Source organism: Malaclemys terrapin, chromosome 25, assembly GCF_027887155.1.
Source record: "Malaclemys terrapin pileata isolate rMalTer1 chromosome 25, rMalTer1.hap1, whole genome shotgun sequence".
NCBI classification, from domain to species: Eukaryota; Metazoa; Chordata; order Testudines; family Emydidae; genus Malaclemys; species Malaclemys terrapin.
In genome coordinates, this window is record NC_071529.1 from 8,036,313 (window position 1) to 8,050,603 (window position 14,291).

The 14,291-nt window shown below is 45.6% G+C and overlaps 1 protein-coding gene across 9 annotated transcripts in view; it reads left to right on the forward strand.

Moving 5' to 3' along the window:
- The window catches only part of TANC2 (tetratricopeptide repeat, ankyrin repeat and coiled-coil containing 2), a 610,881-nt gene extending 597,805 nt beyond the window's left edge, over positions 1-13,076 (forward strand). For 5 of the 9 annotated variants that reach the window (XM_054014267.1, XM_054014266.1, XM_054014271.1 and 2 more), the window contains 3 exons: positions 676-822; positions 3,219-3,319; positions 5,447-10,308. In XM_054014267.1, the coding sequence (XP_053870242.1) occupies positions 676-822; positions 3,219-3,319; positions 5,447-7,388 (2,190 nt within the window). In that variant the 3' untranslated portion in view covers positions 7,389-10,308. Of the gene's footprint in view, positions 1-675; positions 823-3,218; positions 3,320-5,446; positions 10,309-10,746 lie in introns of those variants that run through there. The other 4 variants (XM_054014275.1, XM_054014269.1, XM_054014273.1 and 1 more) reach the window with 2 other exon arrangements.
- Positions 13,077-14,291: the final 1,215 nt, after the last annotated feature.

Sequence of the window (14,291 nt, forward strand, 5' to 3'; positions counted from 1 at the left end):
CCCCAGAGGTGTATGTTTGCCTAGAGGCCAGTGATGGGTTAATCTGGCCCTGCCTCTCCCACAAGGAGCACAGCACTTCACCTACAAAATACGCCTCAATTCCAACAGTTCCAGGGAGTTTTTAAAAGAAGGAACCTGTTTCCTTATACCAAGAAATCCAGAAATAGATACAATTGCCATCCAGATAAAAGATAGGACCAAGGAGGGTGATGAGAAGTTTGCTCTAACGCGAATTTCTAGCAGTGAAGAAAGAGAATTTTTAAAGAAACTGTCCAAAGTGCTTTCGTAAAGCAGTGTCATTAATGTTTCTGTATTGTGCTGCAGGACTGGAGGAGAGCACCCAAGACGGTTGCTGTAGACAAGGCGGTGGCAGCCAAACTCAAACAGATTTAGCTATCAAATAGATTCCTGTTGCTACCAAGTTCCTGCTCTGTTTTCTACTGTAGCTTGAGAGCTCTGTGTGCATGGGGGAGCAGTTCTTGCAGAATGCATCTCCATTTTAGAAACGGTTCCCCTGAGCAAATGTTCTGGCTGTTCTTTCTGAAAAGGAGATCAGCACCTAAGTGGTGTTACCTTGTCCGTACAGTCACTGCAGCTGCTTGTCAGCAATTAACAAGCTGCTGCCACTCTTAAATCAACCAAGTGGTGTATTTTGACATCTTACCCTTCTATTAGAAAGGTAAAGTGAAGGAAGCTGCACAGCGCTACCAGTACGCATTGAAGAAATTCCCCAGAGAAGGGTTTGGAGAAGACCTGAAAACCTTCCGGGAGCTGAAGGTGTCACTCCTCCTCAACCTCTCCCGATGTCGAAGGAAAATGAATGTAAGTTCCACACACTCTTCAAGTCCCTTTAGAGCAAGCTGCCAGCTTCCTGCCTGCGCATAAAGAGTGTGTCTCTCCCATGGTTCTGCTATGGCCTCTGAAATCTCTCCTCTTTGTGACCTGGTTGTCCTTCACAGAGCACTGACATTTACAATTCGGAAGAAGTAAAGTAGTGATTTAATATTCATTTCAAACGATTAAAAATTCATTTCCATGTTTAGAGCTTTCTGAATTTTTTATTACTCCTTTCTGATGACAATATGAATTTGAGGGTGGAGAGGTTAATATTTCTCTGATTTCCAGGGCAGTGGTGAGGGGTGGAGTCAGTAGATTGTGATCATTTGAATATCAATTAATTTGAAATCAGGGAGCTTAGAGAGCTCTCGCTTCCCCGGGGCAATGACTCATCCAGAAACACTCTCCCTCCCTCCTCCCAGAACGCCATGTCCCTGTTCTTCCCCCCGCTCTAATTTAGCTGCACATAGGGATAATCTTCTGGAGTCTCTCTGTTCCTCCAAAAGAGCCACATGCCACCTCTCCCCTTCTCTGGATTCTGAGAGCATCACATCTCCACAACCTGACCAGTCTCCATAGATTTGAGAAGTGAAAGTCTTCATCAGACCCAGGTGCTGGCCAGGATTATATTGCAAGGGAGGGGACTTTGTGATGCCTTCATTTCTTTAAGCTGTTGAAGGGGACAGATGAAAGTGACATGTGTAGTGATCTTAATGCTGGCTAGCAAACAACACAACAATCAGAGAACACTACAGAGATGTTAAACTCATCTTTAAACAAGCCAACTTTCTGCTAAGCCTGCACTTTCAGGGCCAAATTTTCAGCCAAGCCTTAAAACTTGCTCTTTTTTTTTTTGGCACAGAATTGCAGGGGCATATCATTGCACCCATCATTTAGCTCCCATGGACGTCTAAACCATAGATTGCACTGTCAGATAAGTGACTTAGATAGCTGAGTGACTGGAATTGCAGATGCAAACTAAAATCAGTCCTTGCAGACCCACTCTTATCATTTTTTGTGTATTTGGGTGCAGAAATTTGTTTAATAAGAAGCCTTGATATGTTCAAGAAACAGCTAATCAATTTTAAACCAAACAGAAAAGATATTTGAATAAAAGGCAAGTGTCTGGAAATAGAACTGAAATTAAGCGAACTTTCCTCAGTGGGTTTCTGTTATGAAGACATGGTTTTCTTAAGATACAAATGACCTGTTTGAATGACTGCTTGGTGCATTATGATTAGTATCGCATGAGCCCAGTACAGTCAAAATCAAAGTCATATTGCCAGTGCCTACTTGCCTTGGAACGTTGTATTAACCGGTAAAGTAGCACACAGCTGTGGTTCCCAGAAGTCCTTTTCAGTATATAAAATACCAAAAGCTTTTCCAAGTTACACTCGTTAGTGACTGCAGCCAGTGTGCACCAATAAACTCCATTTGTAGCCTAGAGGGGTTTGCCTTGCTTATTTTTTAAGCAAAAAGGAATTGTATTAGACACCATATCCGAGAACTGCTGACTGTTACAGCCCAAAGCCATTGCTAGACATGATGGGCAAGCGGGTGCTGTACCAAAGCCACCCCACTGGGAAGTGGGCGTCCTACTGAGTGCTCACATGAGCTCTGTGGCGATGCCCATGGGCAGTAGGGAAGACAAGGTCAAGGGAAGGGTAATCAGGAAGAATTATACCTTAGCCAATAATGTACTATTCATGGCAAGGCCACACACGAGCATTTTAACCAATCTACATTCTGTTCCACACCTTCCCCATCACCCCCAAGTCAGTGTTTGCTAAGTAGTCCCTAAAGGAGAGGAACAGAGGGAAGTGAGAGAGAGTGCACTGTGAATGGGTCCTGTACATTGCTGCACGTAGCTGTCTAGGCACCAATATCCCTTTCCTCCCGGAGAAGTGTTATTCACGATGCCTAGTATTAGGGGATGTGTCAGAGACAGTCACCGGGGGGAGTCGAGGGGTGGGGGGAAGGGTTTCCTAATGGTTTCAACAGTGGAAAATCCTTCCTGAGATGACCTTCCAGTCTCTGCGAGAGCAGATGCTTACTGGAGGATGTAGGTTACTGGACAGGGACTGCATGCACTTGATTGGGATCCAAGAGGCAGAGAAAGGAGCAAATTTCACCTTGGGTTAGTGTGGTTGCCGGACAGTGTCTAAGATTATGGAATGGGTTTGCCTCTTCTGGACACCGTTGTAGCTCTCTTGCTATCAATGATGTCTGATCCATGTGAAAAGTACCATCAGGTTTTCCAACTCTACATGCAAAAACTTTGTCCATATAATTTTGTTTTGTTCCCAAGTTGTATATATTTTTTTATTTATATATCTATATATATATTCAATTACTTATCTACACACCTATTGTAATGACAGGATTTTGGAATGGCGGAGGAATTTGCCACTAAAGCACTGGAGCTGAAACCGAAATCTTATGAAGCTTACTATGCAAGAGCAAGGGCCAAACGCAGCAGCAGGTGAGGCGAGAGAGAGAGAGAAGTGAGAGGGGCTGTTCTCTGCAAGTCTGGGCACAGCGGTGTAGGAATTGACCATGCAAAACTACATGAGTATCCCCGTGAGAACAAATTGCAAAGGAACATTGATTAGGGCGGCTGTAAAAGACCCCAAAATCAACATCTTCCCTTATTTAGTAATCCCTGTGGAGCACGTTCATGTGAACTTTTGAGAAGCTCATTGTAGTTGAGTTTGTTGGAATACACTCAGCACCTTACATCACTGAAAGCTTCAAATCACGACTGAAAAGATACGCTCTAGTTCAACTGCAGCTATTGGACTTGAAGCAAGGATTCATTCATAGAATTGTTATGGCCTGTGTTATACAGGAGGTCCAACTAAACGGTCACAGTGGTCCCTTCGGGCCTAGGAATCTATGAATCCGTCTATCCTAAAGCGTTCTTCTTCTTGGCTACTAGTAGTGCAGTGACTTTGTGGGCAAAGGCCAGCCATTGTGCTTTCAGCAATAGCTCATGCTCCAGACTGGGCGCTAGGATGATGCAATATTGGGATCTCGCTACATTTCAGACGCAGCCCAGAGGATTCCCTCATTAAATCTCCCTGAAGGCCCAGGGAGACGAGATCCCTGCAGAACCTGTCAATGCCATTCCTGACCTGGCAGGAGGGTTTGCTTTTGAGTCTCTCCCTCAGGCTGCGCTCATTGTCACTGCACAACTGCTAGTCTCTGCTCAGTCAGTGGAGTGAGACACCAATTTTGCCTGCATGGCAGTGCAGAGACTCACCGCTAGCCAGAGGATATTTAATGTCCGTTTGTGTAAACATCAGAGCTGAGGAGAAGACACCGCAGTTTAACCTCTCATCCCAACGACAACACTTTTAACTGTGCGTCTCCCCTAGCTGTCACTGCAGGGAGTTCAAGTCTTATGTGGGAGCGAACCCATGACCTTCTCTTCTAGAGCCAAGCCCGGCTAGTTGAACCAGACTGACATTTTGTAGTTTTCCTTGAATGTTTTCCTTCTCCACTGGTTGCAAAACATTTACAGACGTTTAAGCCTCAAATGCCTTTTCCAGATGGTTTAGCCCTTTCCTACATACAAGCAGCATTATTTCCCCGTCTCGCTAATGAAACAGGCTCAGCATGGCTCTTTTTGGTTACTTCCTTGTTTGTGCGCCAGCATCACCATTGAGATCAGCGTAGGTCTGGGGAATTCAGTTACCTTACCTGCTCTCCCCTGATTTGGAGTGGGTCTTACCAAAGTGCTGGGAGGCGTTTGGGGTTTTTCTTTCTCTATGATGGAGCAGTGAACGGGAGCATTTTATAAAAAGGCACATGTTGAATCTGGAGGCTGTTCACCGCCAGATCACAATCGTGTTCAAATAGATTCAATTTTGTTCAAAAGCTAACAGTGTCCCTGTAAATGACAACCCACCTCCCCTGAATACCCCATCCCCTTACTCCTCGTAGGCTAGCCTTTACAGTGTCAGTCCCAAAGAGCATCTTCCACGGGGGCCTTGCGAGCTTGCGACTGTTGGGACCTCTCCCTGCCTTGTTCCCTTCATCCTGAGGAGACAAACCCAGTACCCAGCAAAGTCTGAGAGGCAGCCTGGTCTTATGCATTGACTGGGGGAACCCCTGAGTTCTAGAGACACCCCGCCATTATGTGGCCTTGGGCAAGTCAGAAGAAGCTAAATGGGCCACTGGCATGAGCAGCTGCAGCTCCGTCGACGTGGACAGAGTTGCTCTTGCTTACTCCAGTGGTGGGCTTGGCACAACGTCTGTGCTTCATTTTCCCCTTCCGTAAAGTGGGGACAATCTGCGGACAAAGCCCACGGGGTGCTTTGAGGAGTAATTCATATGTAAAGCACTCTCCAAGTGAAAGGATAATTACCGGGCTGGGTTGTGCTGTCCCAGAAATGTCTCCCTCCTCCCCAGAATGACTAACAATGTTTTTCTTTGGTTGGTGTAAAGTCACCAAATGGAGGCACATAAGGCAAAGCTCAAGAAAGCCACTGTAGAGATCACAGCCTCTCCCTAAGTAAAGATGAGCTGCTTAAGCTCAGTAGAATCCCCAAAAGGCTTCGTTCAAATCCAGAGTAACTTCAATTCTCCTATCTGTCCCCTTGTCAAGCAGGCAGTTTTCAGCAGCCCTGGAGGATCTGAACGAGGCCATCAAGCTGTGTCCGAACAATCGTGAGATCCAGCGGCTGCTGCTGAGAGTGGAGGAGGAATGTAGACAGATGCAACAGCAGCAGCAGCAGCCCCCAGCGGAGCCAGAACCTGAAGCTCAGCACGAAGAACTGTACTCTGTGCAAGATCTCTTTGAAGAGGAGTATCTTGAGCAGGATGTAGAAAATGTTTCCATTGGCTTACAGACAGAGTCGAGGCCCAGCCAAGGGCTTCCCATCATCCAGAGCCCACCCCCTTCCCCTGCTCACCGGGATTCAGCCTATATTTCGGGTTCGCCTCTTGGGTCACATCAAGTTTTTGACTTCAGATCCAGTAGTTCTGTGGGTTCACCAACAAGACAAGGGTACCAGTCCACCTCTCCTGCTTTGTCTCCAACACACCAGAACAATCATTACAGACCTAGTCCGCCACATACTTCCCCTGCTCACCAAGGTTCCTCTTACCGCTTCAGTCCACCTCCAGTTGGAGGTCAAGGGAAAGAATATCAAAGTCCACCACCTTCACCCCTCCGTAGAGGTCCTCAGTATCGAGCCAGCCCTCCTGCAGAAAGTATAAGTGTCTATAGGTCCCAGTCTGGCTCCCCAGTACGTTACCAGCAAGAACCTAGTGTTAGTCAACTCCCTGGTAGACCAAAGTCTCCGTTATCCAAAATGACACAGAGGTCCTTCCAGATTCCCCAGCTTCCTGTTGCAGTCCCACAGCAAGGGCACAGGCTACAGCCAGCCAAGGCACAGATCGTAAGAAGCAACCAGCCGAGCTCTGCCGTGCATTCTAGTACTGTGATTCCAACTGGTGCTTACAGCCAAGTCGCCCATTCTATGGCCAGCAAATACCAGTCTGCATCAGGGGAAATGGGAGTTGGTCAGAGTAGGTTGGTCTACCAAGGTTCAATTAGTGGAATAGTAGGTGATGGTAGACCAGTGCAACATGTTCAAGCCAGTCTTAGTGCAGGAGCTATCTGCCAGCATGGAGGGCTAACTAAAGAAGATCTTCCACAGAGGCCTTCCTCAGCATACAGGGGTGGAATGAGATACACTCAGACCCCTCAGATTGGGCGCAGTCAGTCCGCTTCCTATTATCCGGTCTGTCATTCAAAGCTTGATCTGGAACGTTCTTCCCTTCCCTCCAGCCAGCTTGGTTCTCCTGATGTGTCTCACCTAATCAGAAGGCCCATTACTATCAACCCCAACGAAATAAAGCCTCACCCACCAACTCCAAGACCGCTGCTTCATTCCCAAAGTGTTGGCCTCAGATTCTCCCCTTCTAGCAATAGCATTTCATCCACCTCCAACCTGACTCCTACCTTCCGCCCTTCTGCTTCTATTCAGCAAATGGAGATCCCTCTCAAGCCAGCCTATGACAGATCATGTGATGAACTTTCTCCAGTCTCTCCACCTCAGGGGAGTTACCCCAGTGAACCAGCCCGTTCCAGGACCACGCCATTCATGGGAATTATAGATAAAACTGCTCGGACTCAGCAGTACCCCCATCTCCACCAACAGACCCGGACCTGGGCTGTGTCTTCAGTGGATACTGTTATTAGTCCGACATCTCCTGGAAACCTCCCCCAGCCAGAATCGTTTAGCCCACCTTCTTCAATCAGCAACATTGCCTTTTATAACAAAACCAACAATGCACAGAATGGCCATTTGCTAGAGGAAGACTATTACAGCCCCCATGGGATGCTAGCCAATGGGTCCCGGGGAGACCTCCTGGAGAGAGTCAGCCAAGCCTCCTCATATCCAGATGTTAAGGTGGCTAGGACACTGCCCGTTGCACAGGCCTACCAGGACAACCTGTACAGGCAGCTCTCCAGGGACTCTAGACAAGGGCAGACATCCCCTATCAAACCAAAGAGACCGTTTGTGGAGTCTAATGTGTAAAAGACACTTGTTGGAGTAAGACCCTTATGTTTTCAGCACACGTTTCCAGGCTTGATTCCCACCTATATTTTTATTATTACTATTATTTCTCTTTGGTAGCTACATGAGCAAGTTTCTCTGGTAATTTCTGTGTGGTGATCAGACAGCCATGCACGCACTCAGAATCTTTTGGTATCCAGCTGACGGTGAAGCCAACATCAAACAAGCCAGTATTGTTTGCCCAATTCAGACTGAGTTCCCTCCCAGGTTTCAGCTGTCAATCAGGATATGTTAGTACCCATGGAGTGGATTAACCCAGATCGGTCCCCTGTGGGAGGTAACCAGCTCTTTGCAAGCGTTCATGTTCAAATCTAATTGGTTTCTTTGGTTTTAAGGAGCTCTCATGTAAAATGCTTATGAAAATTCCTAGTGGAAACTGGCTAAGAATTGGCAGCCTTTTCAAAATATGCATTATCCGGTATTCCCCTAGACAACCAGAGCCTTCCTCTTCCCACTTGTCTCTTGCCCACAAAGAGCTCATTACCTGCACCAAATGGGGCTTTATTTGCTTTTACTAACAAGTAGCTATGCATAATAACCGACGTGCTCGAGCTGGTTTTATAGCATTTTAATCTGAATTGGATTGTTTGTTGTTTTTAATAACGTAGCCTCTCCCAGTGAGTGGGGACCATAAGATGCTTTGCTTCTTTGACAGCTGCGTTCCAAATGCCACAGTATTGATTTACGCTGAGGCGTTTTAAAAATATTTAGAGAGCAATCAAACTCTGCCCCTTTTGTGAATTTTAATCGGCCAAAGGAATTGGCTAGAAACCTCTTGTGCATTTTGTAAGCAGAATTAACCACAATCTTTTCTTCACACCTCCAGCAGATGATTGCATCTCACACACACCACCACGTTTTCACCAGGACAGTTTAATGGGTTTTCATTTTGCTCACAAGGAAAATTTGAATAGGAAAACCTTAACGGAGGAAGAAATCTTAAATCTTTTTTTTTGATCATGCTGCATAACGTGACATGGAGGTTTCCAAGCCAGAAAGTGTCCAAGGAGTCACTTGAGTAAAGTCCTTCTGAACACACAGCCTTGCCTTGCCATTTCCTTTGTGTTTGCACCTACTCTTTGGAAGCTGCGTGCGGTAGTGAGGGGCTGCCCTCCTCTAAGGGATTAATGAGTAAAATGTGTGTCTCTTAGAGCTGCAAGATTTGTTCCTGGAATTTTGGAAGGCGGTTGCTGTGTTCCATACCTGTAAATGTTAGAGACAATGTTTGGCTCTTTAAGGACCTGTAGTTAAGAGAGAGATATTTATAATTAATTTATGTGATCGATTTCAGGAAAATGTTTTTGTTTTGGTCTGGTTTCTTTCTTTTTTTCTTTCCAATCAGATGCTACTAGTGTTGAGTCAGTGTGAAAAGCAGGGGACATTTCCGAAAACCATTTTTACAGAACTGTCCAAGCATTTTCCGGAGTTTTGTTTGCGTAGAGGGAGCTTTCTTTGCATCGGTTTAATTGATTGTTGGTTACGTTTTTAAGCAGCCTTTTCAGTAACTGAGGGCAAACAGCCAGGTGGACGGGAGGAGCAGTAATATTGTAGCTTGTTTTAAAGCAAAACAGTGCCTGTTGCCCAGTATTGCATCTCACGTCAATTCTTCAAAAGGGAATTGGTCCTTAGAAAGCGTTAACGCTGTTTGTTTCCAAAGGGCTACGTGAATCTAGTCATACAAGGAAACATTCATTGAACCAAATTAAGGGCAGATCCTCAGCTAGTGTAAATTGGTGTCACTCCGTTGTGACCGCAACACAGCTACGATGTTTTAAACCAGTTGAGGATCCAGCCCTAAAACTCTTAGCAAACCCTGGCTTCGATGAGCTTTTCACTTGTGTGGAGCTGTCAAGTGAGCAGCACCATTTGTTGTCATTTCACTTCTTAGACCAAACTGAGTGGCGCCACCCTCGGGACAGATCAGGTGTGTGTCTCACTGACAGATGGAAAGTACTCTTGATTTTGCCTCTGTGTTCTTTGGGGATTACGTTTCTTCCACGCGGATATTTGTGGGACACTTTTATATTTCTCCGAGACAGTCTTTGTATTGGAGGTTTGTTTTTTTCCCCAAGGGGCAAGAAGGTGCAAGTCAGAATTTTCTCCCTTTGCTTTACGACAGGGATCTCTCCCAGTTACCTGTGCCTCCTTCCCAACACATTCAGGCTGGGCCACGAGGAAAGGAAGCTGCATGCACTATTTCTGTCATTGAAAAGGAACTGACCAGTATTGTTTCTCTCTTTTTTAAAGTGTGTTCTACCTTATAAGGAGCAACTGATTGTTTGACTCTCCCAACAGTGCACCAACCTAGCTAGATTGTGTCCATTGATTTTTTTTTAATAGCATCTTGTTTTTGTTCAAAGCCCCGTCTTTCCTGAACAAATGAATGGCTTTTTAGCATCAGTCGTTTCTTCTGAAAGGAAAAAGTAATCAAATTTCACCCCGTCCCTTTTTGATATACAGTTCAGTGAACCATGCTGCTGCCAGAAGCCAGTCATCTCTAATCTTATTGTTAAGAGACTCCAAAGTGGATGATCCTTGTCGAAGATAACGCCATTGTAATATCTCGGAGTGTGCTTTGCTTTGCTAGTCACTGCCATGTGAGTCCAGTACTGTACTTTAGAAATGTCCCCTAAAAGCACTTACATGTACAACTTCGGGTTTATGAAGATGTTTTAAGGAGGAAAAAAAACAGCTCACACTTTAACACTAATACAAAAATGAAACAACGCTTAAATACTGTAGCGTGCAGGGTTTTTTTCCACAGTATCATGTGTTACATTTTCACAGGATTCTTGCACTAATGGTTTACCATCTGTTCTCTCTGTAAATGGGTGCACTTTACTGTTTGAATTTGTTACTATGATAAATACTGGATATTTAAGCGTGAGTAGTGTCTTCATTAGAAAATAGCATAACAGCTCTTGTCTCAGTGTATTTTTCAAAAAAGAAAAAAGAAATGAAGCAATGAATCATACCATTTATAGCACAAGAACTAACTGTTGTATATAAGCATCAAAAGATTGAGTAATTTTTAAATACAAAACTATTTGCAGTGATTTTTAAAGCGCTTCCCCAGCAATTTTCTTAGGACACCTGAGGGATATTTGTTTCTTTAGTTACTGGATTGGTAAGGAACACGTGTCTCAATTGAAAATCAATAAACAATCGTGTGTATCTTCCAAGTCATAATTAGTATCTGGCATGGCCATTAGTTTGCATTTGCTGTCATATTTTGTCTCGATTGTAGAGTACACTATCTAAAGGCAACTCAATAGAGCACAAGACTGAAATTTCACTTGCTGCCCCTTCACTCCTTCAGGTTAGATGCATATCTTGTAAGCTTGTCTGCTGAGGAAGGTAGGACAGTACTGGACCGTATCCCCGGCTGGTGTCAGGATTTCCAGGTAGGCTATACTTAGATCCTGTACATTTCTCTGTTGGACTAATTAAGACTACCAGCATTGCCCCCCCAACCAGCACCCCACCAGGAGCTACGTAATTTGAGACTGCTCTCGGAAGTAGGATTCTTGAGGTGCACCAGGTAAAACAGTTTCTTGATGCCTATGTCAAGACCCCAAGAATGTTTTCCTTGGAGTGTAGTCTGGGGGTTATTCCTAAACAAATACTTGTTGTAACCAAACTAGCCACTAGATGTCACTGTGACTCCACACAGAGTCACCTTGAGAGGGCACTGAGTATTGATCTGAGCTAGAATTTCTATCCCAGCTGTGAGGATCGGGATTCACCAGCTGGAAAGACTACACTCAACCCCAGCTTTGTGTGTGGCTCCACAGTGATCACTACAAGCCAGCTTAGGAATGGTACTGGAGGGTTTGAAGATAGTGCTTAGTGGAGGGAAGGGTTCAAGGAGTGAGGCCCTTGGACCCATCTCAGAGGGAGAATAAGCTGGACTGCCTGAGCTGTACCCCCTTCTTCCTTACATTACTGGGTGCAGAGAAATGCTGTTGTGTAGGTGAGGACTGGGCCAGTTGCTGGCTGACCTGGACTGTTGGAATCACATCCACGGTAGCTTAGGGGAGTTTTAGTTGAAGACTGGGCCTAGAATTTGCTTTCTTTAGAAGTTTTTGTGCACATACATAAACCATCATTTGGATTAAGTAAGCCCTGGCGAGGGTGGCTGCTAAGTACCAGTAACTCAGTGCCCTAGTACAAAGATTATTGTATCTTCAGGGCTACCCAGAAGAAGTCTAGCGAAAACCGAAGTGCCAGCTACGCCTTACTTAGAGCACCAAGCACGCCTGCTAGTTTTTTACCTTCATTGCTAAGGTGGGTCCTTGCTGATCTGTTGCAAGCTCTTTGGTTGTTGTCATCATTTTTCCTTTGGACGTTCCAGACAAGTCATCTACCACGATTACCGATCTTTAAACAAGGGCTTAGGGTAAGAGCTACTGTATCTACTGTGCAGTGTCGCAGAGACCTCCATAGCAAAATGCCTTTACTCACTTCTGGTTGCTCAAAGGAAAATGTGGTGGGGATGCATGTGGACACAAGCACAATGGTGAAGGTGGATCTGCTTTTTCAGAATTACTTGAATAATTGATGGACTTTTATTCACTCAAACTCTTTTTCTAATACAAACCACTAAGGGCTGAATTATTTAGCAAGATTCATTTGTGTGCAACGCCTGACAACAGCTGAATCACACTGGAACCTTTTACTGATGTATACACGACACCCAGGAGAAAACAAAGCGAACACAGTCAGCGCTATTAAAGGGACTGGACACCAGATCAGTACACTGTATCCTTTATATTCTACCAGCCCTTCGGTTGCGCTCATGCCACTTAGCAGTTAACAACCTGAAGTGGCGCTTGGCCCGGCCCTTTTACGCTCACTGCTCGGTTACGAAGGCGATGGGGATTGGCCACTGCTAGAACACAGAGCCTTGTTATGGGTTGGTGGGAAAGCCTCAAGCCCAGAGAGGTAGGTCACGTTAGCTACAGTATGCCTTGGTGGGCGCTGACATGCCAGACAAACTAGGGGAGTCACTCTGTGCTTAGATCCATTTTGCCAATACATCAATAACCTAGAGATTCCAATGTGGTCGCTTCCAGCAGTGACGGTGTCATGTCTGTCCAGCATTTTATTGTCCCTGGTATTACAGCATTTTTGTCTCTGTTCCGTCTGCTCCACTTTCAAGAGGATTTGAATTAGTACAAAGATGTACAGTATATACACCTTGGATGATTTGTACTAAATAAATAGTACTGTTTGCCATCCTTCAAGACACTTGCTGGGAAGATCTTTAAGACACTTAATTTTCCTTTAGCTTTTCTATAACTCTGATGTAAAGGACTTTCTCTGTACAGTATATTACTCAATGCATGTTCTGTTCTCTCTACGGATATATTGAACACGACACAGTTGTGATATTGTGCAGGGGGAAGGCAACTCCTGCACTCAGCTGAGGCCCTCAGCCTCTAATGTATAAGGAAAGAAAAACTATTTTTTCCTTTGCTGTATTTGCTTGAGCAGAGTTTTCTTGTCTGTACATGTGAGCTGTGAGATAGATGTGAAAAGTTCAACCGAATGCATTTGCCCCCATGTATACAGATTGTAATCTGTACAATGACCTGTACGTATGAAAAAAATGTACTTATTTATAAATGGTTAACACTTGGAAAGAGAGTCTGGCCTGGTGTTTTCCTCATTGCTGCAGCCTGAAATTAAGAGCATTCGATTGTGTCTTAGCAGAGCCATACAGGGATGCATGGTGCGCTCTACTGATGGAGCCTGGGTGCACCCAGTTCTTGTATGGGGGTGGGGGAGAGTCTGCCCCCTCTTGTCATTCCTGCTGGATGCAGGAGAATGGACCAGTTTCTTCCTAAGCATGCCCTTGCCTTGAACCACCTACTGCCTGGTAGACGAGATTTCGCCCCAGCAGAGCAGCTTGTATGTGGAGCACACAGGCTGCCTCCATCTTCTTGTACCAGTTCCACTACTCCCCCAAGAGGAAAAGGCTCATTCCAGCACCCTGAGCTGTTGATACATAACATGACCTTGACTAATAGAAAAATGGTGTTGCCAGGTAATTTAGGTGAGCACCTAACCCAACAGTCCTTCTGAGCCTCAGCTAAAACACAGCCACTCGTGATTGGCAGCTGCGTAGTTAGAACAGATTTTTGTTGGACTAGCCGGCTTCCAGCAGCCCTGCAGAGCACCCGAGCGTGGTGTGCACGATGCTAGTGGGAATGATGCTTACCACAGCTGGAGAACTGCTGCCTCAAGGTATGTAGAACCTCAGGGCCCCTGCTGTGCGGCAGCCCGACTGGCTCTTGGGGAAGCATTGAGTGACTGCACTTTAGCAAACCACCTTTCCAAAGAGAGCAGTTACAGCCCATGGCCCTGCTGGTACCTCCACCAGGCAGCACCTTGCTCACACACCACAGCATGTGAGTCACTCTCTGTCTAGCTGGGCAGGAGAGGTATTTTCTGTATTCGCCCCTCTCGTTTGAGCCAAACGGCCTCTGGCATCCTTAAAGACAAGAGCAGGACCTGCACAGGGGCAGTCACATGGTTAAGCACTGCACTCAGTGCCGGATCATGCAGTGATGTTGGGCACAAGTTAGATGGGGCCAGATTATTAAACGGTAGGTAGGTGGGTTATATGCATGTTTAGGCATCTAGATGCCTTTACAAATCTGGCCCTTAAACTAAGTCTGAGCCTCTCAGGACCAGGCACTAACTCACACACCCAAGCGACGTGGGCCTTAATTTACGTATTTGCTACAGCTTCTCAGCGCTGATAGATACGTCCTTTACTGGAAGCATGCAATGAACGTGAAATAATCAGACCGCTCAATCTGTTAGCTCTGGCTCCAAGATGACCCGAGGAGTTGTGCT